The sequence below is a fragment of the Dreissena polymorpha genome, chromosome 6, assembly GCF_020536995.1.
Source record: "Dreissena polymorpha isolate Duluth1 chromosome 6, UMN_Dpol_1.0, whole genome shotgun sequence".
In the NCBI taxonomy this organism is placed as follows: Eukaryota; Metazoa; Mollusca; class Bivalvia; order Myida; family Dreissenidae; genus Dreissena; species Dreissena polymorpha.
The window spans coordinates 112,405,091-112,429,396 of NC_068360.1; the positions used below are offsets into that span (position 1 = coordinate 112,405,091).

Consider the following 24,306-nt stretch of genomic DNA (forward strand, 5'->3'; position numbering starts at 1 on the left):
TATCAGAGCATACAATTTCAAATAAGTTATATGTTAGTTGGTTTGTTCACGTCAGAAGGAACATGTTCTGGTTGAACAGGTTTCTTAATTATAAACACTACTCATGTCAGTAAAAAATCAATAATCTGATCCATTAAAAACTACCAACCACAGAGTTCACAGAAAATACTGCTACTTTTAAAGACATTCATTCAATCTGATTGTTTTCACCAAACAACGCACAATCTACAACAACTCATGCCGATTTGCCTAAGAGATATCGAGCAAACATAAACTAAATGAAACAAATTAATTGTCATACGGTTTTAATCCAATGTTATACAGCCACGAACACCCGTTATAGTAAGGTGTAATTTATAAATATTTGAAAGACTTCTTTAATGATGATTTCAAAACACTCTATATTTAGTTCTACCCTTAGTTATTCCAACCACTCGGCAAGACAAAGAATTCCCCGGTGATTCCATAATGATCGCTGAGTGGTACAGCCTGACCTTTGTGCTGTATGGATACTCTGTCGGGGGTGAAAACGCGCTGAAATAGAAATGTGAGGAATAACTTATTATATACCGCATATTTACTCGCATACATTTATAATTTTATTAGTATGATATACCTGCGCATATGTTATTATTATACATGCAAGTAACTTCATTTGATTCTATTTTGATTACACAGTTGAGGTAAAGGAGGAATCATTTATCGTGTCTGTATGGTTAGACTAAATTTAAACGCTTTACCGGTGCACTACGCAATTATACAATCATTCTAGGGTGGCGAGGGTGTGATAAGAACAAAGAGTAGCAAACTTTCCGGCTATGAATTTCCGAAAGGAGATCACCTCAGAATGGTTGTTTTTCAAAATTACACTTCTCAACAGTGGTGTCCCATATTTTATATTGTGCGGTATAAATACCCACAAGGAATAAATCACCATAAACAGTAGACATTCAAATTAAACTGTTACCAGTTGTTTCCCATACTGTGCTTTACGCGGTTTGTAAATACCCATACAGTTGGATCATTACAAGCAAAGCAATTTTCTGACCGCGAAATCATGGAGGCCGAAAACGTTTCCTCTGACAAATTATATGTTTTTAGAGTACACAACATTGCAGGCTACCTGAGTGTTGAAGATCCAGAGACCATTTCCGAACACGAAATCAATGACCGTGTCGGAGGGTTCGTCGTTTAAGTTATAAACGTTGCCAGGAACCCTACAGAAGGAGCAGCCGTCCGAAACATCCGTGTTAAACGCAGAGGTGAGTCGCAGGAAATGGTCTTTGAAAAAAAGGTATATAAGATTATTTGACCTTTTTTATCATTTATAAACGTGCGTATACTTCTTTGTTTTCGGTGCGATTACGCCCTCAAGGATGCTAGCATAACAAGGCACAACTATTAAGCAACATCATACAATGTGTCACGCGTAGATTAAAGTTCAATCAAACAATGAGTGTTTAAATGTATAACATTTGTGTTGAATGCCTCGATAAAACTAAGAAAGGTCAGTAATATGATGTGAACAAAACCAAACAACTATGGAAAGGTTTTATGTCACATTGAAGCTACGAAAATTGCATGGCTATCTGAAATATTCGATATTTTATGTTGAGTTATTTTTGTAGCGTTTCACTTAGATTCGGACACTTTTTCAAGCTCGCCCGACTGACCGATCACTCTCAATATACACTTTAGCTTAGTCCTTAGCTAAGGAGAAGAATTAATTCAACTATGCATAGTATTTCCGAGCACAACTTGACAAATGTTTTATAAATAAATACTAAAATACCATAACCGCTGCCTGCCGATGTAGAGCGACCATTGACATTAAAATCCCCCATCAATACCGCCGGTTTGACGTCGCGGAACTGCGAGATGAGCTGACCTATCTCGTAGGCATTTTGCTCGATGGATGTGTTAAAGAAGCTCTGCATAAAAGCTAAAATACAAGACCATTCCAAAAGGAAGACATTGATAAATAATACAGTATAACACTATTGCCCTTTAATTTACTATTTTTGTAACGAAATTAAAAACGGAAAAAATGCTTTATTGTTAGTTAAATTGTATTGTCAAAGTGCCTCAACATGTTAAATTAAACGGCCCAAAGATCTTCATAACAAAACGCAAATCTTAGTCTTGCCTATTTGACATAACCGTTTGATGTTGATGAAGTTTCTTAATAAAGTTCTTTGCACATTTAATGATGGAAGCTAAATTTTATGAAAATTTTATTCAATTCAATTATCTGAAAGCTAAATATTTGCCAGTGCTTAACTTAACAAGTTTCTTTACTCTTGAATAGCAGACAATTTATTGCATATGGAGATGGTGAATGTTAATTCACTGTAGTTTCCTACGTTCGGGATTGATTCCGGAGACGTAAGGAAATAGGTGTGTGCACACGGCTGTGACTCGGTCTTCAACCTTGAATAAATATATGAAAAAATTGTAATCGAGTATCGAATTAAAATTCGCTTTTGTTGACATAACACATGTTATGACAAGCATTTTTACTTGCTATCACAATATGAATGATAAGAAAAAAGATTAAAATGTCGTTAACTGGTGTTTGTCCGAGCATATTCGAATGTCTCTTCTGATGCGTCCTTAAAAGTATTGTTTGTATAGAGATCATTACGTTATGGTCTGGCTATGGAAAACAACATGCATGTTTAACTTCTAGTCAGCGCTGTGGTTATCCATATATTGTGAAAAGTATTCATCTACTGTTATATTTCAATCGTGTGAAGTTAATTTTAGTACGATTCGGCACACTGTAGTTAACAATAGGAACCACTCCACTCATGAAAGAAAAACAAAAAACTTTGATATCAGTAAAAGATATGCCTTATTGACCTTTGCTTCCAAATACCCACGAACAAACAGCTCAATGGTGTTCGGGTAGAAGTCAACGGTTCGTCTGGAGGTAAACTTATGTTTTGACAGCATCAGCAGCCCGTTGGTGTTCATGGTCCCCAGTGGACTTGTAAGAGTGGAGGGGGCGCAACTACAGACAAAGAGAACAAAAAGTGTGTCAACCATTTCAAATTTATAATATAATAGATAACAAACAATCCTTTGAGTGTAGCTTTGTGTGAGTTTTGAATGGACATTTCGTCAGTGCCTTGGCTTGATTTATTTCCCTGATAAGGGTCGTGCTTTCTGATTTGTTTCTCAGAATCACATACATATTTGTATTAGTTATAATATTTACTAGAACTCTGCAAGTTGGATGTGTCGTCTGATGGTACTGTGTTTCTTGTTTACTATTATATCGGGTGTGAGACAGTAATTCTTAATGCTGTTACAATCAAACTCTTACCCTTTTTGTCCTATGTAGTAAGATATCGAATAAGCAAAACTTTTTTTAATGAATGACCAAAATAATTTTGTATGAATATTGTGAATCTAATAGCAAACAGACAAAATTGCACAGACAGACCAAACACAATATGCCCTCCTTTGTGCTATAATTTGTGAATTCGCTTCAATTCTAAACTGCTATCCACACAGTTTGTGGTGGCTATCGTACGTTTCTAGTTCACCAACATATCTATAACGGTCAAAGTTCACAAATACAAAATCGTTTATTATCATTATTATTATAAAAAATGTTTAAAGTAAAGCTCAAGACATAGAAATTATGAACCTTTTTTGGGTCGCGCTTGCAGATTCGAAATCTAACGCGGACCCTAAGTTCAATGTCAATGTCACAATTGTCAAAACGTTTATGCGCATGGAAAGGTGTTGTCCAGATACATATGCGAACCAAATATGAAAGCAATATCTGAAGAGACACAGAAGGTATGAGCCTTTTTCGAATCGCGGTCGCAGATTTCGAAACCTGAATGCTGACCTCAAGTTCAAGGTCAAGATCACAGGGGTAAAACATTCTATGCGCATGGAAAGGTGTTGTCCAAATACACATGCATACCAAATATGAAAGCAATATCTGAAGGGACACAAAAGTTATGAGCCTTTTTCGAAAAGTGTGACGCCGCGGACGCCGACGCAAGTAACATCTGTATGTCCTCTGACCATAGTCAGGCGACATAAAAACCCTGCCTTGCATGATCAAGCGATACTTAATTTAACTGTTCTTTGTCTACATACATGGCGCGTTGCTTAAGTTCCAAGAAAATACATTTGAACTTAAATCGTACGTGAGGTGAAATTTGTAAAACATCACATTTTATATATTACTTGAGAACGATTTTGCTTGGGTCCTGAATCTGGTTCAGTATGCAGTCAAGACACTTCTCACCGCCAATGATCACGAGCGATTGGAAAGCCGCCAAGCAGCTGACGGACACACAGGCTAGGAAATCACTGGCCTCCGCAAAATTGCCCGTAAAATTTGTCGTACAGTTGGCTATGAAGCATTGGAGAAGAGCGGTTGTCTGCTGGTTCGGACATGGCGGAACTTGAAAGTAAAGCAGTATGGGGCTAAAAGATCAAAACAGATTGCAGTTGTTAACCTTGAATCGGCAGGCCCCATATATGAATACAAGAGCACCGCCTTGCGGGTGCAGACCGCTCATCTATTTATCTTTTTAAAGGTGAAGGGACCTATCTCAATTTCAATCACAAAGGAAGGAGGGGTGGAGTGGAGAGGTTGTATAGTGTGGGGGTGTGGTCATTAATTACATTATCTTCCAAAAATGAAAAAAAGAAGAAAAAAACACGTTTCAAAAAGTGAGTGTGAGGGTGTGGTGTTCATTTATAAGATGATCTTTAAAAAACACACAAAACACCTTTTTTTTTTGGGGGGGGGGGGGATCGGGGGGGGGGGGGGGGGGCGTGGGGGATGGTTTGGGTGAAGTTTATTGTGGTATGTCATGGTATGTAAGGTAAGAATTGTTTTGTCAAAGTATCAATCAAATCTGATTATAAATAAAGAAGTTATGGCAATTTTAGCAAAATTAAATAATTTGACCTTGAGAGTCAATGTCATTCAAAGGTCAAGGTAAAATTCAACTTGCCAATGGCAGTACCCTCTTGATAGCATGGAAGTATTTGAAGTTTGAAAGCAAAAGCATTGATACTTGTTACTAAGTCAAAAAAGGGCCACCTGTCCGTAAGAAATTACAACCAGAGTTATGGAACTTGTCCTTGACTGTCCCCTTAAGATAGTTTGTGAGCGTGCCAAGTATGAAAGCAATATCTATGATACTTTAGGGGTAAAGTGGATTAAAACACAAAACTTAACCAATTTTTCAATTTTCTAAGTATAAAAGGCCCATAATTCCGTCAAAATGCCAGTCGGAGTTACATAACTTTGCCTGCACAGCCCCTTATGATAGTTAGTAAATGTTGCAAGTATAAAAAGCAATAGCTTTGATACTTTAGGAATAAAGTGGACCTAAACACAAAACTAAACAATATTTTCAATTTTCTAAGTATAAAAAGGGCACACAATTCTGTCAAAATCCCAGTCAGAGTTACATAACTTTGCCTGCACAGCCCCCTTATGATAGTTAGTAAGTGTTGCAAGTATGAAAGCAATAGCTTTGATACTTAAGGAATAAAATGGACCTAACCACAAAACTTAACCAAAATTTTCAATTTTCTAAGTATAAAAGGGCACATAATTATGTGAGATATCTTACTATGCCTGCCCAGTCCCCTCATGATAGTTAGTAAGTTTACCATGTTTGAATACAATAGCATTGATACTTTGAGAAAAGTGGACCTAAACGCAAATCTTAACCGGACGCCAATGCCGACGCAGACGCCAACGCCAAGGTGATGACAATAACTCATTTTTTTTCAAAAAAAGATGAGCTAATAACACACGATACGCATGCAATCTACATAAACACAACATTTCTTGAACATATCGCCATCAGTACTAAGTGTGTATAGGAAACACTTCAATCTATTAATAGCAATGAACATATCGCCATCAGTAATAAGTGTTTAGAAGAAACACTTCAATCTATTTATAGCAATGAACATATCGCCATCAGTAATGGAAGAAACACTTTAATCTTTTTATAGCAGTGAACATAACGCCAACAGTAATAAGAAACACTTCAATCTATTTACAGCAATGAACATATCGCCATTTGTAATACGAGTTTAGAAGAAAAATTTCAATCTATTTATAGCAATAAACATATCGCCATCAGTTATAAGTGTTTAGAAGAAACACATAATCTATTTAAAGCAACAGCGAAATTGACCCAAATGCCTTCAATGCACGGTCTATTTGAAGGATCACTATATGTATTTACAAAATTGCATCAAGACTTGTCAACTCAAACTAAATGTATTAAATAGACAGAACAAATCCTACCCTACACTGTATAAATACAAATGTGATATTATTGTGCTTATTTGAAGCTCTTGTTTTATTGCCATATATAATGACCCCAAAGACATACATAAAAACAAGAGCACCGCCTTGCGGGTGCAGACCGCTCATCTATTTTCTTTTTAAAGGTGAAGGGACTCTCATTTTCAATCACAAAGGAGGGAGGGGTGGAGTGAAGAGGGGTATATAGTGTGGGGTTGTGGACATTTATTACTTTATCTTCCAAAAAAGCGAAAAAAAAAATCGGGGGCGGGGGGGGGGTGGGGGGGGAGGGCGATGGGGGGGGGATTTTTTGGGTGCGATGGTTGGACGGTATTTCAAACATAACCGTTTAAAAAAAAATTGGGGGGGTGGGGTATAGTGTGAGGGTGTGGTGGTAATTTGTGAGATGATCTTACAAAAAAAAAAAAAAAAAAAAAAATTGGGGGGGGGGGGTGGGGTGGGGGGGGGGGGGTGGGGGGGGGGGGGTATAGTGTGAGGGTGTGGTGGTCATTTGTGAGATGATCTTAAAAAAAAATAGGGGGGGAGGGGGGAGGTGGGGGGAGGGGGGGAGGGCACGGGGGACGGTTTGGGTGGAGTCTATTGTGGTATGTCAGGTAAGAGTAGTTTCGTCAAAGTATCAATCAAATCTAATCATAAATAAAGAAGTTATGGCAATTTTAGCAAAATTTAATAATTTGACCTTGAGAGTCAAGGTCATTCAAAGGTCAAGGAAAAATTCAACTTGCCAGGTACAGTAACCTCATGATAGCATGAAAGTATTTGAAGTTTGAAAGCAATAGCCTTGATACTTAAGAAGTAAAGTGGATCGAAACACAAAATTTAACCATATATTAAAAGTTACTAAGTAAAAAAAGGGCCATAATTCCGTAACAATGACAACCACAGTTATGCAACTTGTCCTTTAACTGTACCCTTATGATAGTTTTTGAGTGTTCCAAGTATAAAAGCAATATCTATGATACTTTAGAGGTAAAGTGGACCAAAACATAAATCTTAACAAAATTTTCAATTTTCTAAGTATAAAGGGCCCATAATTCCGTCCAAATGACAGTCAGAGTTACATAACTTTGCCTGCACGGTCCCCTTATGATAGTTAATAAGTGTTGCAAGTATGAAAGCAATAGCTTTGATACTGTAGGAATAAAGTGGACCTAAACACAAAACTTAATCAATTTTTCAATTTTCTAAGTATAAAAAGGGCACATAATTCTGTCAAAATGCCAGTCAGAGTTACATTACTTTGCCTGCACAGTCCCCTTATGATAGTTAGTAAGTGTTGCAAGTATGAAAGCAATAGCTTTGATGCTTAAGGAATAAAATGGACCTAAACACAAAACTTAACCAAAATTTTCAATTTTTTAAGTATAAAAAGGGCACATAATTCTGTCAAAATGCATGCCAGAGTTATCTAACTTTGCCTGCCCAGTCCCCTCATGATAGTAAGTAAGTGTAACAAGTTTGAATGCAATAGCATTGATACTCACTGAGAAAAGTGGACCTAAACGCAAAACTTAACCAAAATTTTCAATTTTCTAAGTATAAAAAGGGCACATAATTCTGTCAAAATGCACGCCAGAGTTATCTAACTTTGCCTGCCCAGTCCCCTCATGATAGTAAGTAAGTGTACCAAGTTTGAATGCAATAGCATTGATACTTTCTGAGAAAAGTGGACCTAAACGCAAAACTTAACCGGACGCCGACGCCAACGCCAACGCCGACGCCGACGCCAAGGTGATGACAATAGCTCATTTTTTTTTTCAAAAAATAGATGAGCTAAAAAGCATGTAGGGATAATGAGTTGTTGCATTCAGACCTGACATTTCAAGTGTAAAATGTTTCGTAATTCAGCTTCATCGAGAGTCCGAGCAATTGCCCTTGTTAGTGACCCCACATGATGATCCCGAAGATATCCGTGAAGTGTCAATTAATTATCTGTAGTAGTTAAAGATATATGTAGGATATTTGTTGGATTCGGTGGATTATCGATTTTCATTCACGAAAGATCATAGAAAATAATATTTTTACGAGTGGCGCAGCCACAAGTGAAAAAATATATTTTATATGATCACGAGTGAATTAAATGTACTTATTACACGCAAACTTTATTCGATATTTCACCCTTAATGTGACTTGTATATAATTTGTCCTAATCTCATATAGCTGGTAAGAGTTTTAGGTCTTGGTTTGTGAATGTTCATTTAGACTTTGAACACATCTACAAATTTTACCACTTTTAGCACTCAAGATTTACCTACGAACAAGAACAAAACATATGTCGGGTCTATACTGACGTTATTATTTAATACAAAATTTTATCCCACTTTTACAGCGAAATCGGTTGATTAAAGCCCCGTTTATTAAATTTCATCTATAATCAACGGCAAGGCTATAATCAATGGCACGAAATGACGTCATCAACTGCCGAACCGGGACTACTTTTTCCCACGCACCTCGTGTTTGCCAAGTGCATCAATAATAAAAACAATCTCAAATGTTTGTCAATCTTAATGACCTTAAAACAAAGGAAAGTAGCAAAAAAAAACGTGTTTTTTTTGTCATTTATTTTTATTAAAACCTCAAGTATTAGGTAAATTTAACACTATGCAAATAGGTTCTGTTGTTGTTGCTCCCCTTTGAAGAAGTCAGTGCGAGTTGCTCCCCTTTGACCGTAGAAAACAATCGTCTGGACCAAGAAATCCTGTGTTAATTTACAAGCTGTACTCGGATATGCATCCATCTGATTTTTCTTCAAAGCATCTTTTCTACCTGGCAATACGCACAAATGACACTGCATCCCGGTGATTCTTGCGTCAACAATTGGGTGTCAACAAGTTAGGTCAGATGCTGAAGGCCATGGCAAAAGACTCCGGCTTTCTCAAGCACAAGAGAATAACGAACCACTCAGTTCGCAAATTCCTGGTCCAAAAATTTCGAAATACAAATATCCACCCACTGAAACCATGGCAATAACAGGGCACAAAAATGTCCAGTCCTTAACCAATTATTCCAACATATCTGTTGAACAGCTGCAAAAGTGTATTAAACCTGTTAAGGAATATAGTAAATGAGCCTTTGGTAAGCTAACTAATACATTTACGGGATAAGTTTAAGAAATAATTGTATGAAACAAGAAAGTTTATAAATATATAGAGCTTCGTTTTTATTCATATAACAAAGACAACTGTGCTAAATAAAAGCCACATACTCATCAGAAGCTATTTCTTATCCACCTACCGACAGGCGTCGCTGATTGTGACGGAAGTGTGCCGTCGAACAGATGCAGGCTGCTGTGAGAATGCGGATAGATGTCTTGTAGACCAGTCACGATCGCTTCGATGTCTTTTCCGATCATGACCTGAACATAAAGTATAAATGTAGTAAATATATGTACGATTTGAAAAAAAAATCGATGTTTTTCCCACTAAATTTAAGCAAAATACATAATAAAACAACGCATAATACATTTTTTTCAATAATATTATAACGATAATATATTTAATAAATCGTTGAGAACAGATACAGACATATCCCAAATAAAATATTTCTGATGCACGTCTCAAGTCATTTAAGCTCACTTTTGCTAAATCGCATACTTTCATGCCGTCACATGTATGAGTATCATAGTATTTAATGTACATTCTGTACATAAAGGGATCTTTTCACGGTTTGGTAAATTGACATAATTGAAAAAAAATTGTTTCAGATTCGCAAATTTTCGGTTTAGTTATGATATTTGTGAGGAAACAGTATTACTGAACATTTGCCATGGTCTAATAGAGCCATTATATGAATCTTTTGACGATTTAAAAACCTAAAAATAATAAAGCGTTGCAACGCGAAACAATTAAATAATTTGGAGAGTTCTGTTGTTGTCGTTTAAATTTGTGAAACTACGAAGATTACTTATATAACGCATAAAATACGCATCATATGTATGTTTGGCAGGATAGCTCAGTTGGCTAAAGCCTTTGCTTGAGGATTCCGGGGGTCACTGGTTCGAGCCCTGCTGGGGGTTACTTTTTTTCCTTTTCAAAATGTTATTTTTGATTTTTTACAGGAGCTTTTAAAATTTAATGTTTACCTTTATCAATATAAAGCATTTAATGACACACTTCAAAACATGCCAAAATCTGTGAAAAGGCCCCTTTAAATAGCGACTGCAAAATCTGTCCCCGGGACACTTTTTCTTTATGATGAACAATAGATACATATTTGTCCGAGCGTTTTATAAATATGTTAAATTACCAATTAATAAATCCGAAATAAATCAATCGATTTGTATAAAACATACTCATTTTAGCCGTCGATATGCTTTTTAAACTAATTTAACACTTTAAGAACATTCATATTTAACTAACAGTTAAATAGACCAGATTACCTCTACGACTATACACATAATTATAAAAACAACGATGACGCGCTCAATCATGACAAATTGTCAAGATTCATCGCGCCGTTTCATCGCGACGTATACAATTGGGAACCGACAAACTATTGGGGACAGACAGAGCCACTCAGTTTTGACAAGAAATAATTCAAATTATATAAGGTATAATGCGTATACAAGCCCGATTTTTGTTTTCACCATGTCAAGCACTTTTTAAAATTCAAAATTATATTCCGATCAGTATGCGCTAAAATGACATTATTCGTGTTTTATATCTCGAGTTCTATTCCATTCAGAATTAAACACTATCCTGCTCAGTCCTAAAATTTTGAATTAGTATTCTATCCGGATAAGTATTTAAATACATCAGGACCGATTATGCCACTCTGAGTACGCGAATGTATATATAAGGCATGTTTTTTAATGAATTGTATATTACAAGTTATAACCGAACATACTGTTTTGAATAACGTCAATAGTTTCAACATTCAAATACATTCACGGATCATAGATGATCATATTCAAAAAAGGACGCAGCGCGGACCTGATCTGAAAAGCTCATTTATTCGTTCAGTAGTCGAGGGAGGACAATATCTTTAGGATGTTAATCCAATCTATAAAGTAATTCGTTGAGAAATCGCGATATCGAACAATAATCTTTTCTATTTATTTATGCAATCAAACTTACTTCGTTCAAATCAGATTTTAGGAAGTTAAAAAAATCGTATTTATTAGTGGTAGTTTTACATTAAACAATATCTTCAAGTCCTAAGAGAATAAACCAACGTCAAAATGACAATGCCAAATGTCCTCACCTCCTGTAAGCAAACGATGTCGGCCTCCTCAACCCGAATGGCGTCTATGATTGCCGCCCGCCTGTCGGCTCGACTAGTGTCGTGGCCCGGGTTCTTCATTTCCACCACACCTGTAAGCCCCGTGTTAAACGTCAATGCCTACAGAGAACAAAGCATATATTAAAAAGGTCTGGAACGGTTGTGTGAAAGTATAATTGTTATTTGTCCAAGACAAAATGTAATAACAACTAGGGTTTCAACTCAAAAAATATGTTTTCATCAATCAGCCATCAATCAGACCATGTGATGCAATACTTTCAAGTGAAAATGGAATCCTCTGATTCAATTCAATAAATAGAAAATATAAGCAATTAATGCAATTTATGCATTTCATGTTCGGTAGTCTTAAATCGCTAACATTAAATGAATAGACACAGAACCAATCGACACTAATTAAACTAATTCATAGACACAGAACCATATGACACTAATTAAACTCATTCAACCCCCTTCATTTGAGCAATCACTGTGAAACCTTTCCTTAAACTGATTTTTTTTATCATTTATTAAACCAATACATGGGAAGCATTGCAGTTAACAATGAATGCAAATATTTTCAGATACATATATTAAATAATTATTATTTAAGAATGCATACCTTCCATTCAGTGCAACTCTGTGTTATACCCCTCAAGAACGACAAACAGTACAAAACAATCAATTAACGTCCTCCAGTAAAATATACACAGTAAAGTTAAAGACAGAAAAAAACACAGAGCTTTGTTAGCTAGTCTACAAGTAATCACTGAGCTTTGATATAAAACATAATGATATAGCTTTTCGAGTGAATCAAACGATAAATTACAAGAGCCTTTTTTGTGAGCAAAAAGATAATCACATAGTATTGTTAGTGTGTGAAAAGGACAATAACATTTTTTTCTATTGAGGCACCAGGCAGCTATGGAATTGCGTGGACAAAGAAACACGGAGCGTTTTTTAAATATCACAATAGTAGCGTTAAAAGAATCAAAGGTCTTACCTTAACTTTCTTAAAGATTGGCCACCGTTTGCAAATTCCCAGCTCGAGTACATTAACGAGCACAGCAACCAAGAGGAATCGTTGGAAATGCCTCATCTTCTTTGACCCTCAGTAATGAAATTAAATAGAGTGAAATAAATCCGGATTACACTTGAGAAGCTGGATTCCTCTGAATAGTAAATACATCAAGCCATACAGACATATGACGGATCCGCGGCAAATTAAAACATATATAGTCATCGATGCACTGTTAGGCAATTGGTTATTTATATTATTTTTTCGTACCAACTGGTCAGATGAATTTTTAAAATACTGAATCAAGTAAAAAACAAGTGATCACATATCAATAATAATTGTTGACACAAAATAAAGAATTGAATTTCAACTCGCAATTCAGTTAAATATGATAACGTCTGCTTTGATTTCTCATGATTATATGGATCATCTTTGTTTTATGTAAACCTTTGAATTCAATAGTAATCAAGGCGTTCGAACTTTACTTGATTCGTATATATGTATATTTTGTTTTCAAATAGCTCCTCAAAAGCATCAGAAGACATACTTCTACCTTAAGGTATTCAGTTATGAAGCAATCTCCTTATGTTTACTACAAATATAACAATCAAAAGATCTCCTTATGTTTACTACAAATATAACAATCAAAAGATCTCCTTATGTTTACTACAAATATAACAATCAAAAGATCTCCTTATGTTTACTACAAATATAACAATCAAAAGTGGTAAACTTTACCAATTACATGCTGAAAAACTGTGCAGTTTTGAAAATATTGCACAGACACATACGCAAAAATATGCATGGCCTGATAATACTAGATGCGCATGAAATACCCGTGTCTAATCCGAAAAGAAAATAGTGTTAATTAATATCACCTCCAAAGGTTTCATTACATCGCTAGACGTGTTACACAAATCACGAGTTAAGAAACACAACATATTTTGATTGCCTGTTTATTAGACGACGCTCTCAGGCTTTGTATTTTGATTTGATTACGTAGCCATAATCTCGTATGTATTGAAACTGAAAAAAACAAGCCGTATCAATCCTACCAATCGCCAAAGATGCCCCAAATGAACTATCAACACGCAATCGCACATTCTCGGCCCTTTCCGTCAAACATCGGATAAGTACCTCGAAGGAGATAGTATGAATACACATTTCGGAAGCGGTATTGCGGTCTACCTACGCGGGCCTACGCGAATCAAAATTACATAGTAATAACAAACATGGCCGGTTTTGCGAGTTGTTTACATTTTGCAAAGATGAAAATGGGGATTTTCTATGCTCTGAAGCCAGAGCAATTACAAACTCTACAGGAATTATGGACGCCATCGTTGTTATTGCTTTTGTTGTTGTAACATTCTTTGAATGGTATCACGTGGGCGGACTACTTTCAACCCGTATTTCTCCCGAGTCCGATTATGATAATCTGCGAGGGGTACCGAATGGGTCAACACGGTTATACAATGTAACAAGAAATACAGCATTTTGATCATGGACAGCAAACAATTTTTATGGTTTACAGTAGTCAGTGATATGAGCATATTTGCACAGAAACATCAACATATTCATGTGGTCTAGCGCATCTCTGGTATATAAAATAAAAACACCTTTTCCTCGGGGTCTATCCCACTGCAGGCAAACATCGGTTCGCAAAGAAGGCAGGTTTATGTCATGCACCGACAAATTATCCATGTTATGTCAAAAAAGCATGTGTATGACATTGCCATTTGGCCTTCATTTACGTTGGGCTATAAATAACATTGTTAATATGAGAATACAATAATATAATAAATAAAACTATTAAATTCGTCATAAAATTATTTTTAGCATTACTATAATAAACACTAACACATTCAATGTTTTGTAGAATATCTGATTTTTGAAGCTGTTTATGTCACAATGTCAGTTTTAAGTATCAATTATTGTAATGAATGGGTCTGGTACATTTATTCATTTGTAAGTCTTAAAAAGAAATGAAAAATTTTGAAAAAGGACGCCAAAAAACAACGCACCACAACAATATTTAATTCTATCTAATATCGAACCAGTTTCAAAATTATTGTGTTTGTACATGCATGATTCGAAAATAACTTAAGCAAAACTCGCTTTCTCAAACTTAACTAACAACGTACAGAAACATGTAATTTTATTTAGCAAAGAAAACATAATTGATGGACAATCCGTAAACGAATATGTCATTTATTTAATTTCATATTAGTTAGCACTATGTCAAAAATGCCTGGAATATAACGTTTTTCAAATATATCATAATTAGGTAATGTCTTTGTAAAATTTGTAAATACCTGTGCTTTTACTTTTGTCTAGAACGAACGAAAAGGAGCAATTAAGCGATAGTGGCGTTTTGCAGAAAACGTTGACAACTTCACACATCACTAGCTTGCTATTGAAATAAATAGATGATATTTGTTCATGTAAGTGTAAGATCGTTTGTTATATCACGAATGATCATACAAATATTTATAAAAATATTTATAATGAATAATCAGCAAATAACGCGTCGAACGTGTAAGTTAATCCAAAATAAAGCAGCAGCGACATATTTCTGTGCACTGGATATTTGCATCGTTAACGAGCATTGCCAGCTGTCGTCTCAGTTCTTGCAGAAACGTTGAAAACATGCTATCTACGTCTCTGGTTTTTGTTAAGGAACTCCGATACCAACGTCAACATTTCATTTTGCAGCGTGTAAAATTATTTTGGAAAGCATATTATTTGATAAAATAGTTATATTCCGATAATAAATAAACATTCAAACAAGTTTTGGGATGTTATTTCGATTTCGGAAACATATCGCGTTTCTGGAAAGCATGATTCACATGAAATAAAAACATAATGCTCATTATAAATGCAAATGCGTTTCTTGCTGGATATAATTCAATGAATTAAATTTATTGAAGCATTGGATATACGTAATCATTTTCGGACACTTAAGGTAAATTTGAATTGTCACATTGTTTAATGTACATGTATAACGTTATGCTGTATTGTTGTACCTAGTTTATACACAAGTTTGTATTATGTAAGTACATGTGCCACACAATGTAATAAGACTTTAACTAGCGATGGTCCAGACATATTGCATTGGATGCGTACATAAATTTTATAAACTAATTGCGTTTTTTTTAATGTCGTTTGTGCGTAATCTTAGTAAGGCCGCTGAATGCCCGATTAATAAATCTGATTTATAGGCTAAATCTCAAGATTTTCAAGCATATGATAATCCTTGTTAAAGTAGTTACCATAAAACAAAGACAGTTTCAAAGAAGATTTATGTCAGTGTATTTGTCCACGTCATGAAAATATTATTGTTTTGCAGTTTTCTTAATTATAAATACTACTAATGTCAGTCACTCTAACATTGTTAGTATTCTGAATACTTAATGTACAACATACATTACAACCGCTCATCTATTTTTCTTTTTAAAGGTGAAGGGACCTATCTCAATTTCAATCACAAAGGATGGAGGGGTGGAGTGGAGAGGGGTGTATAGTGTGTGGATGTGGTCATTTATTACATTATCTTCCAAAAATGCAAAAAAAAAAAATTATTATTTTTTGGGGCGGGGGGGGGGGGGGGGGGTTCTTGGGTGGGATGGTTGGACAGTATTTCAAAAATAAATATTACAAAAACAATCTAATGTTAGGGTGTGGTTGTCATTTATAAGATGCTCTTTAAGAAAGAAAAAAAATGGAGAGGGGGGGGGGGAGGAGATTCGGGGTGGGGGATGTTTTGGATGGAGTGTATTGTGGTTTGTCAGGTAAGAGTTGTTTTGTCAATTTTTCTTTTTAAAGGTGAAGGGACATATCTCAATTTCTATCACAAAGGATGGAGGGGTGGAGTGGAGGGGGGTGTATAGTGTGGGGATGTGGTCATTTATTACATTATTTTCCAAACATGCAAAAAAATGCAAAAACAATTATTTTTTGGGGGATGGGGGGTTCTTGGGTGGGATGGTTGGACTGTATTTCAAAAATAAAATAATACAAAAACAATCTAGTGTTAGGGTGTGGTGGTAATTTATAAGATGATCTTTAAAAAAGAAAACAAATTGGGGGGGGGGATTCGGGAGGGGGGGCGGGGGATGGTTTGGGTGGAGTGTATTGTGGTTTGTCAGGTAAGAATTGTTTTGTCAAAGGTCATTCAAAGGTCAATGTAAAATTCAACTTGCCAGGTACAGTACCCTTATGATAGCATGAATTTTTTTGAAGTTTGAAAGCAATAGCCTTGATACTTTAGAAGTAAAGTGGATCTAAATACGCAATTTAACGATATATTCAAAGTAACCAAGTCAAAAAAGGGCCATAATTCCGAAAAAAGGACAACCAGAGTTATGCAACTTGTCCTTTACTGTCCCCTTATGATAGTTTGCGAATGTTCCAAGTATGTAAGCAATATCTATGATACTTTAGGGGTAAAGTGGACCAAAATACAAAACTTAACCAAATTTTTAATTTTCTAAGTATAAAGGGCCCATAATTCCATTAAAATGCCAGTCAGAGGTACATAACTTTGCCTGCACAGTCCCCTTATTATAGTTAGTAATTGTTGCAAGTATGAAAGCAATAGCTTTGACACTTTATGAATAAAGTGAACCTAAACACACACTTAACCAAATTTTCAATTTTCTAAGTATAAAAAGGGCACATAATTCTGTCAAAATGCCAGTCAGAGTTACATAACTTTACCTGCACAGTCCCCTTATGATAGTTAGTAAGTGTTGCAAGTATGAAAGCAATAGCTTTGATACTTAAGGAATAAAATGGACCTAAACACAAAACTTAACCAAAAATTTCAAATTTCTAAGTATAAAAAGGGCACATAATTCTGTCAAAATGCACACCAGAGTTATGTAACTTTGCCTGCCCAGTCCCCTTATGATAGTAAGTGTACCAAGTTTGAATGCAATAGCATTGATACTTTATGAGAAAAGTGGACCTAAACGCAAAACTTAACGAGACTGACGCTAATGCAAAGGTGATGACAATAGTTCTTTTTTTTTTAAAAATAGATGAGCTAAAAAATTTGTAAGTTCCTGTAGAGAAATATAGCAAAAGTCGGAAATGAAATACAGGTCATGCATTGTAATTATTTCAAGTTATTTATTTTAACAAGAGATGTTTTTGTCAGAAACACAATGCTCCCTAATGAGCCGCGTTGAAGCCATATATTTGACATTTGACCTTGACCTTTCACCACTCAAAATGTGCAGCTCAATGAGATACACATGCATGCCAAATGTCAAGTTGCTATCTTCAATATTGCTAAAGTTATGACCAAGGTTAAAGCTTTTTGACACATACAATGACAGACGGACAGACAGGCCAAAAACAATATATCCCCAATCATTCGATCCGGGGGCATAAAAAAGAACACAACAACTAAACGTAAATTGCAGTATGCATTTTAATTATTTCAGCACGTTCTAAACGTCATGTTATCACCATTAACATCGCATAGATAAATGGAAAGCAACCTGTACCAAATAAAGTATTAAGCTGATAGACAGAACAATGCAGTGAGACATACATCTTAACAAGAGGGCCATGCGTAAATAAAATACACTTTATACAAAATTGACACTCCACAATACTGGCGGCAAGCTTTATGCCAAAGTTAACAAGAAGACAATGAGTGACCACGGCTCTCACCTTAGTAATTACCGGTAGGTCATTATGTCATATAAGATTGAAAATAATATTACCGAACAAATCCGATTTCTGACCTTATAATACGCTGATAAACAATTCGAAAGTGAAAGGACAAACACTACGTTCACCAGAAAGGGAAGGATCAAATAACAACCGAAGTCTTTATCATTAAATACAACAAAATGTTCATACAATTAAAGGATGATGACCGGATAACTCCGTTCATAGCTCATTGAGCACAAAATGCTGAGCTTAATAGTACAGGGATCCTCAAAAAAGACTTATCACGTTAATGGAAAACAAGAGATGTGTTTGTCAGAAACACAATACCCCCTATTGCGCCGCTTTGAAAGAAAATTGCAATTTATCATATGGCAGGTTTAGAAATTATCTCCCTTTTAAAGCTTATCAATTTTCTTGGATTGTATTTTTTGACTTTTGACCTTGAAGGATGACCATGACCTTTCACCACTCAAAATGTGCAGCTTCATGAGATACACATGCATGACAAATATCAAGTAGCTATCTTCAATATGCAAAAAGCTATGACAAAACTTTAATCAAAGTTAAAGTTTTGGGACACACACAATGACAGACAGACAGACAGGCCAAAAACAATATACCCCTGATCTTTCGATCCAGGGGCATAAAAACTACTTCTTTAATTTAAACATTCAATAAAAACTTTATTGTTTTAGTCTACGAATCTTGCATATTTCACGTTCAAGGTATGATATCTGTAAACATTACCATTCAATATAAACAGTAAGACTATTAAACAACTTATCTTAGTGGGTTGTTGCAAACATAGATTACAAACTACCAACCAAGGATCATGAGATCGGATCTATTGGTACCAAAACACACAAATGATTTCACATTCAAATACATCTCAGGCAAAAAGAAAATGTATCTTACTTCCACTTACTAGCCAAAACATAAATATCTATTTAACATTCTTTATTATGTGTATATAATGTAATTTTACAGTGCTTTAAGAGAATATTATCAAATGTAGCAAACTTCCTTGTTTTACGGGTAATATGATAAAACAAGAGATTGCCAAGCAATATGGTCCCCTACTGGTGAAACTCCACCATTGTCAGAATGTTTATATTTTTTTTATTTGTTGCCATAGCAACCATAATTATTGACATAAGAACAAAAAGAAATGACGTGCATAATCTCCATATTGCATTCTATCCATATTTTAAGTTTCATGAAAAAATATGAAGAACTTTTTAAGCATCGCAGGATCAAAAAAGTGTGACGGACAGACTGACATTGCGCAAACATTAAGTCCCCTCCGGTTTCACCGGTAGGGGACAATTACACAAACAATCAATCTAAATTATAAAAATAAGTTTAGTGTTGGCACATAAAAATAACAGTTGTTGGAGTTAGGGAAAATAAACAACCGTATTGACACCACAAGGTAGTTCATGTATCAAAATTAAAACATATCACCATTAAACTGATTGTTTTGTACCAATTAAACCACTGCCTCTCTCATTTCCATAACATAACTTTTGTAAAACAGAACGATAACCTTAAAAATATATGAAACTAAAATTAAAACCGTTAATGTCTGTTATATATAAATCTCTGATTAAATGCCCATTGTCATGAACAAAGTCAAATTTTATACTTATGCCTAAATAAAACAATACTTAAAATGTGAATTGCAAACACGATATAGTATCACAATATTTGGACATTAACCAATTATAGCAACACATAAAATCACATTTAAAAACAAGGGCCGTTTGTAAAACATGCATGCCCCCCATAACGGCTGTCAGTTGTAGTGGCAGCCATTGTGTGAATACGTTTTTTGTCACTGTGAACTTGACCTTTGACCTAGTGACCTGAAAATCAATAGGGGTCGTCTGCCAGTCATGATCAATGTACCTATGAAGTTTCATGATTCTAGGCCTAATTATTCTTGAGTTATCATCAGGAAACCATGTTACTGTTTCGAGTCACTGTGACCTTGACCTTTGACCTAGTGACCTGAAAATTAATAGGGGTCATCTGCCAGTCATGATCAATGTACCTATGAAGATTCATGATCCTAGGTGTAAGCATTCTTGAGTTATCATCCGGAAACCATTTTACTATTTAGAGTCACTGTGACCTTGACCTTTGACCTAGTGACCTGAAATTCAATAGGGGTCATCTGCCAGTCATGATCAAGGTTCCTATGAAGTTTCATGATCCTAGGCGTTAGCGTTCTTGAGTTATCATCCGGAAACCATTTTTCTATTTCAAGTCACTGTGACCTTGACCTTTGACTTAGTGACCTGAAAATCAATAGGGGTCATCAGCCAGTCATGATCAATGTACCTATAACACTGTATTATGTGAATTGGGAATAAGGCATCAATTTAAGAATAAATTGTGTTTTTATCAAAAGTCAATAATATGCAGTTTTATATGTTGCATTTATCTAGTTTTTACAAATTATAATTAAAACATATACTTGCATATATAATAGCATCATTTTGATTTTACTTAAAAACTAGAATTTTTATTAATTTAAAAAAAATCCTCATGAAATGAAACTGTGTCCATGCCGCGCATGGACACCGTTTAAAAAATTCACTTTAAATGATACAAATTCAATCACTGTTAATGCAAAAAGTCATGGAAAATTTCTTATTAAGCTTAAATTATAGATAATATATTACACAAATATATGTAGATCATGAAATGAATAGTTTTGTTTGAGAAAATCACCAAAATGATGTCCATTCCCAGTTTGATGTCTTATTCCCAATTCACATAATACAGTGTTCTATGATTCTAGGCCTAAGCATTTTTGAGTTATCATCCGGAAACCATTTTACTATTTCAAGTCACTGTGACCTTGACCTTTGACCTAGTGAACTGAAAATCAATAAGGGTCATCTGCCTGTCATGATCAATGTACCTATGAAGGACGGACCCACCAACATGTGCAAAACAATATACTCCCTCTTCTTCGAGGGGGGCATAATAAGTAAATCACTAAAACAACTTTTACAAATAATAATAGGAGATACCAAAATACCACAATTTAAAATACAATAACTAACACTTAACACGTATTTTGTTTTGAAATGACTAGTTTCACAAATAAAAAAATCCTGCTGTATATTAACCCATAACATTAATTCTAAAGAATATTGATTAATTTGAAAGTTTTTTTTTTGAAAGTGTTCATTCTAAATGATAGTGCAACCATATTCAGAAAATGCTATACATAGACTGAGAGTATGACATAGTCATCTTTGAAAAATCTAAAATAGTTATTTATCATTTGTTAAGCTATCAATAAACTAAGCATAATAATACATAAGCTTTCTAAATTATTAAAGACTTAATTTTTTTATAAATCTTTTGTGGTTCCATGAAGAATATGAACGATTTCAAATTGGTTATTTACTGTTTCAAACAGTGAGAAATAACAGCCAAACAAACGGTTCTCATCATTTTTTAAAGGGACTTATTCTGATTCATTTTTTTTATTAATGTTATTCAATGTAATTGTTCTTATTTTTTATTATGTAATGCACTTATTTCACAGGAATTTTATTGTATCTTCAATATTAAAAAACGTCAATGGAATTTATACAAGCCTCCATTAACTTGATTTGCAGGCAAGCACTTCATTTCACAAAGATTTATCAACTAAATGTGTCTGTTGTTGTTGAGATTTGTTAAAGTAACACATAATATTCTTCACATGCAAAACCAACAAAGATCAGGTTAAACAACTGGCACTTGTACAACTACAACCCTCCTTTTAGTAAAAAGCAACATGTTTAAATCTAACCTACAATAGGACTTTACATAAATTGTACCAATACAGAATAAAATAGGCCCAGTCGCCCATTGGTACTTAAAATTATATTACAGCTTAAACGCTAAAACATTTTTCATATTCCCAATGATTTATGGTAATTTTTCTTCCAATGACATTTGGATTTAAAATAATTATAACAAGAGATTGCCAAGCAATATGTTCCCCTACCGGTAAAGCTCCACCATTGTCAGTATTTTTTTTAAATATATATTTAACCAAAATAGCAACCAAAATTTTTGAAGTAAGCACAAAATGAAACTTTTAAAGTTATCGCAGGATCCAGAAAAGTGTGACGGACTGACTGACTGACAGACAGACAGAGTGAAAAACCATAAGTCCCCCCCCTTCGGTTTCACCGGTAGGGGACAATAACATTCTCCTATGTTAATTTAAAATTACATAACTTTGTAATTTATGAGTGCACAAAAGTTGCTGTTAAGTCCATCCATCTGATATGATACATTATTTTGATGAAACATTTTAAATCGAAAAACCAGCATAATATAACCTTACATTAATGTGTGTACACATACAACCTTCCTACTGGCAAGAAATTTTAAACTATGAACTGAATGATAAAATAATGCTTGGTTAGTTTTACTAGTATTTAACCATTTTAACATGACAACTTTCCCATAATATGTGGTTTTCTATTCAATCTTTTCCAACTAAACAAAATAAACTAAAACAATGTAACTAGAGTCACATTACACATAAAGGAAATATGTAAATATTTGATAAACAAGGTTTTGTAGGATGATTTTTTTTAAACTGGTATTTTCACAAATTACGACAGTTCATTATTTTTATTTTTATTAATCTTTATTATTTCCATTCAGGTAAATCTTTTATATAACGCAATCGCACACAAATTCCTTAAATATAATATTTACATGATTCAAAATATTCATAAACTGATACATGTATTTACCACCAACATTTTTGTCAACTTTTAATTGTGTATACAAGCCTGATGGATTTCTTAGAACAAATGTCCTTTCTTTTTATTTTCTATGTTCATCTTTGCTAAGGAGGTTTTCTGTTTCATTCGCTTCATCATTTTCATCTACTTTTCCCACATCCACATCTAGGTCATCTGCCTTCTTGCCATTATCAGCAAGAAGTTTTGATTTTTCTTCACTTTCAACTTCATCATCTACATCACCCACAGGTGTTTCACCTGTTGGGCCATCTACTGACTTAACTCCATTATCCATTTCTCCCACATCTACATTTAAATCTTCATCCTTTCCTCCAATATCTTGAATCGGATCTTTTGTTTCAGATTCCTCCCGACTAACTTTCTCAGCAGCATCTTCTATATCTTCCTCCTTATCACCAGTCCCATTTTCAGCCTCTTTTTCCTTATTCTCTGCCATTCTTAACTCATCGAGCTCTTCGATTGTCATGGCAACATCATGCAGGGAAATGGCTCGCATGATTTCTGCAAGATTGGAGGCTTGAACCTCTTCATTGATGTCATCTCTGTTCTTATTTTCGTAGGATTTTCTGGCAATTTCAATGAGGTTGGTAGTTTCTGTCTTTCCAGTCTGTTCTACCAGCTTACGAAGCAGTCCCTCCGGCTTTTGTAGAAGAAGGTGTGGTGCATCAAATTCTTCTATCTCTCCATCATGAAGGACCTATTTTCAATCAGAACATGAGATGTGTTTGTCAGAAACACAATGCACCCTACTGCACCGCTTTGAAGCAATATATATTGCCTTTGACCTTGAAGGATGACCTTGACCTTTCACAACTCAAAATGTGCAGCTCTATGGGATACACATGCATGCCAAATATCAAGTTGCTATCTTCAACATTGCAAAAGTCATGGCAGGGCTTACTCTGCCATTCGCCAAATTAGCCAATGGCTACAAATTGACCTATTTGGCTAAAGAAAATTCTATTTGGCTACAACTTTTTCTTCATTAAAACCTTAAAATGGCCAAAAATAGAAGAATTTTGCAATAGCAAGGCGAATTTGGCCAAAGAAATTTTTGAGCCAGGGGAAGCCCTGCATGGGCAATGTTAAAGTTTTCAGACAGATGGACAGACTGACGGACAGTTCAATTGCTATATGCCACCCTACAAGAGCATAACAATTAATTGTCAACAAAACATGGCAAAGGTTTTCAAGAAAAAGAACGTTATGTGTTTATTTCAATAATTAATGCAAACCCATTTATAATTTAGATGTTCATACAATTTAATAGATTTTTC

At 34.8% G+C, this 24,306-nt stretch overlaps 2 protein-coding genes across 10 annotated transcripts in view; both read right to left on the reverse strand.

Moving 5' to 3' along the window:
• Positions 1-288: 288 nt before the first annotated feature.
• LOC127835373 (uncharacterized) lies at positions 289-14,276 on the reverse strand. 3 transcript variants are annotated; one of them, XM_052361773.1, is made up of 10 exons: positions 14,177-14,276; positions 12,546-12,652; positions 11,528-11,665; positions 9,560-9,680; positions 4,210-4,429; positions 2,863-3,013; positions 2,364-2,430; positions 1,793-1,942; positions 1,124-1,281; positions 289-534 (listed from the first exon to the last, which is right to left on the reverse strand). In XM_052361773.1, exons 1-10 carry the CDS (start codon positions 14,259-14,261, stop codon positions 418-420), a joined length of 1,314 nt encoding a protein of 437 aa, XP_052217733.1. In that variant the 5' UTR covers positions 14,262-14,276; the 3' UTR covers positions 289-417. The 3 variants fall into 3 exon arrangements, with proteins under 3 accessions (XP_052217733.1, XP_052217735.1, XP_052217734.1); XM_052361775.1 differs by lacking the exon at positions 14,177-14,276 and adding an exon at positions 13,439-13,471; XM_052361774.1 differs by lacking the exon at positions 14,177-14,276 and adding an exon at positions 13,299-13,317.
• Positions 14,277-17,976: 3,700 nt separating this feature from the next.
• LOC127835371 (ATP-binding cassette sub-family C member 4-like) overlaps positions 17,977-24,306 on the reverse strand; it is a 105,869-nt gene continuing 99,539 nt past the window's right edge. For all 7 annotated transcript variants that reach the window (XM_052361764.1, XM_052361763.1, XM_052361765.1 and 4 more), the window contains one exon: positions 17,977-23,726. In XM_052361764.1, coding sequence (XP_052217724.1) covers positions 23,091-23,726 — 636 coding nt within the window. In that variant the 3' untranslated portion in view covers positions 17,977-23,090. The remainder of the gene's footprint in view (positions 23,727-24,306) is intronic.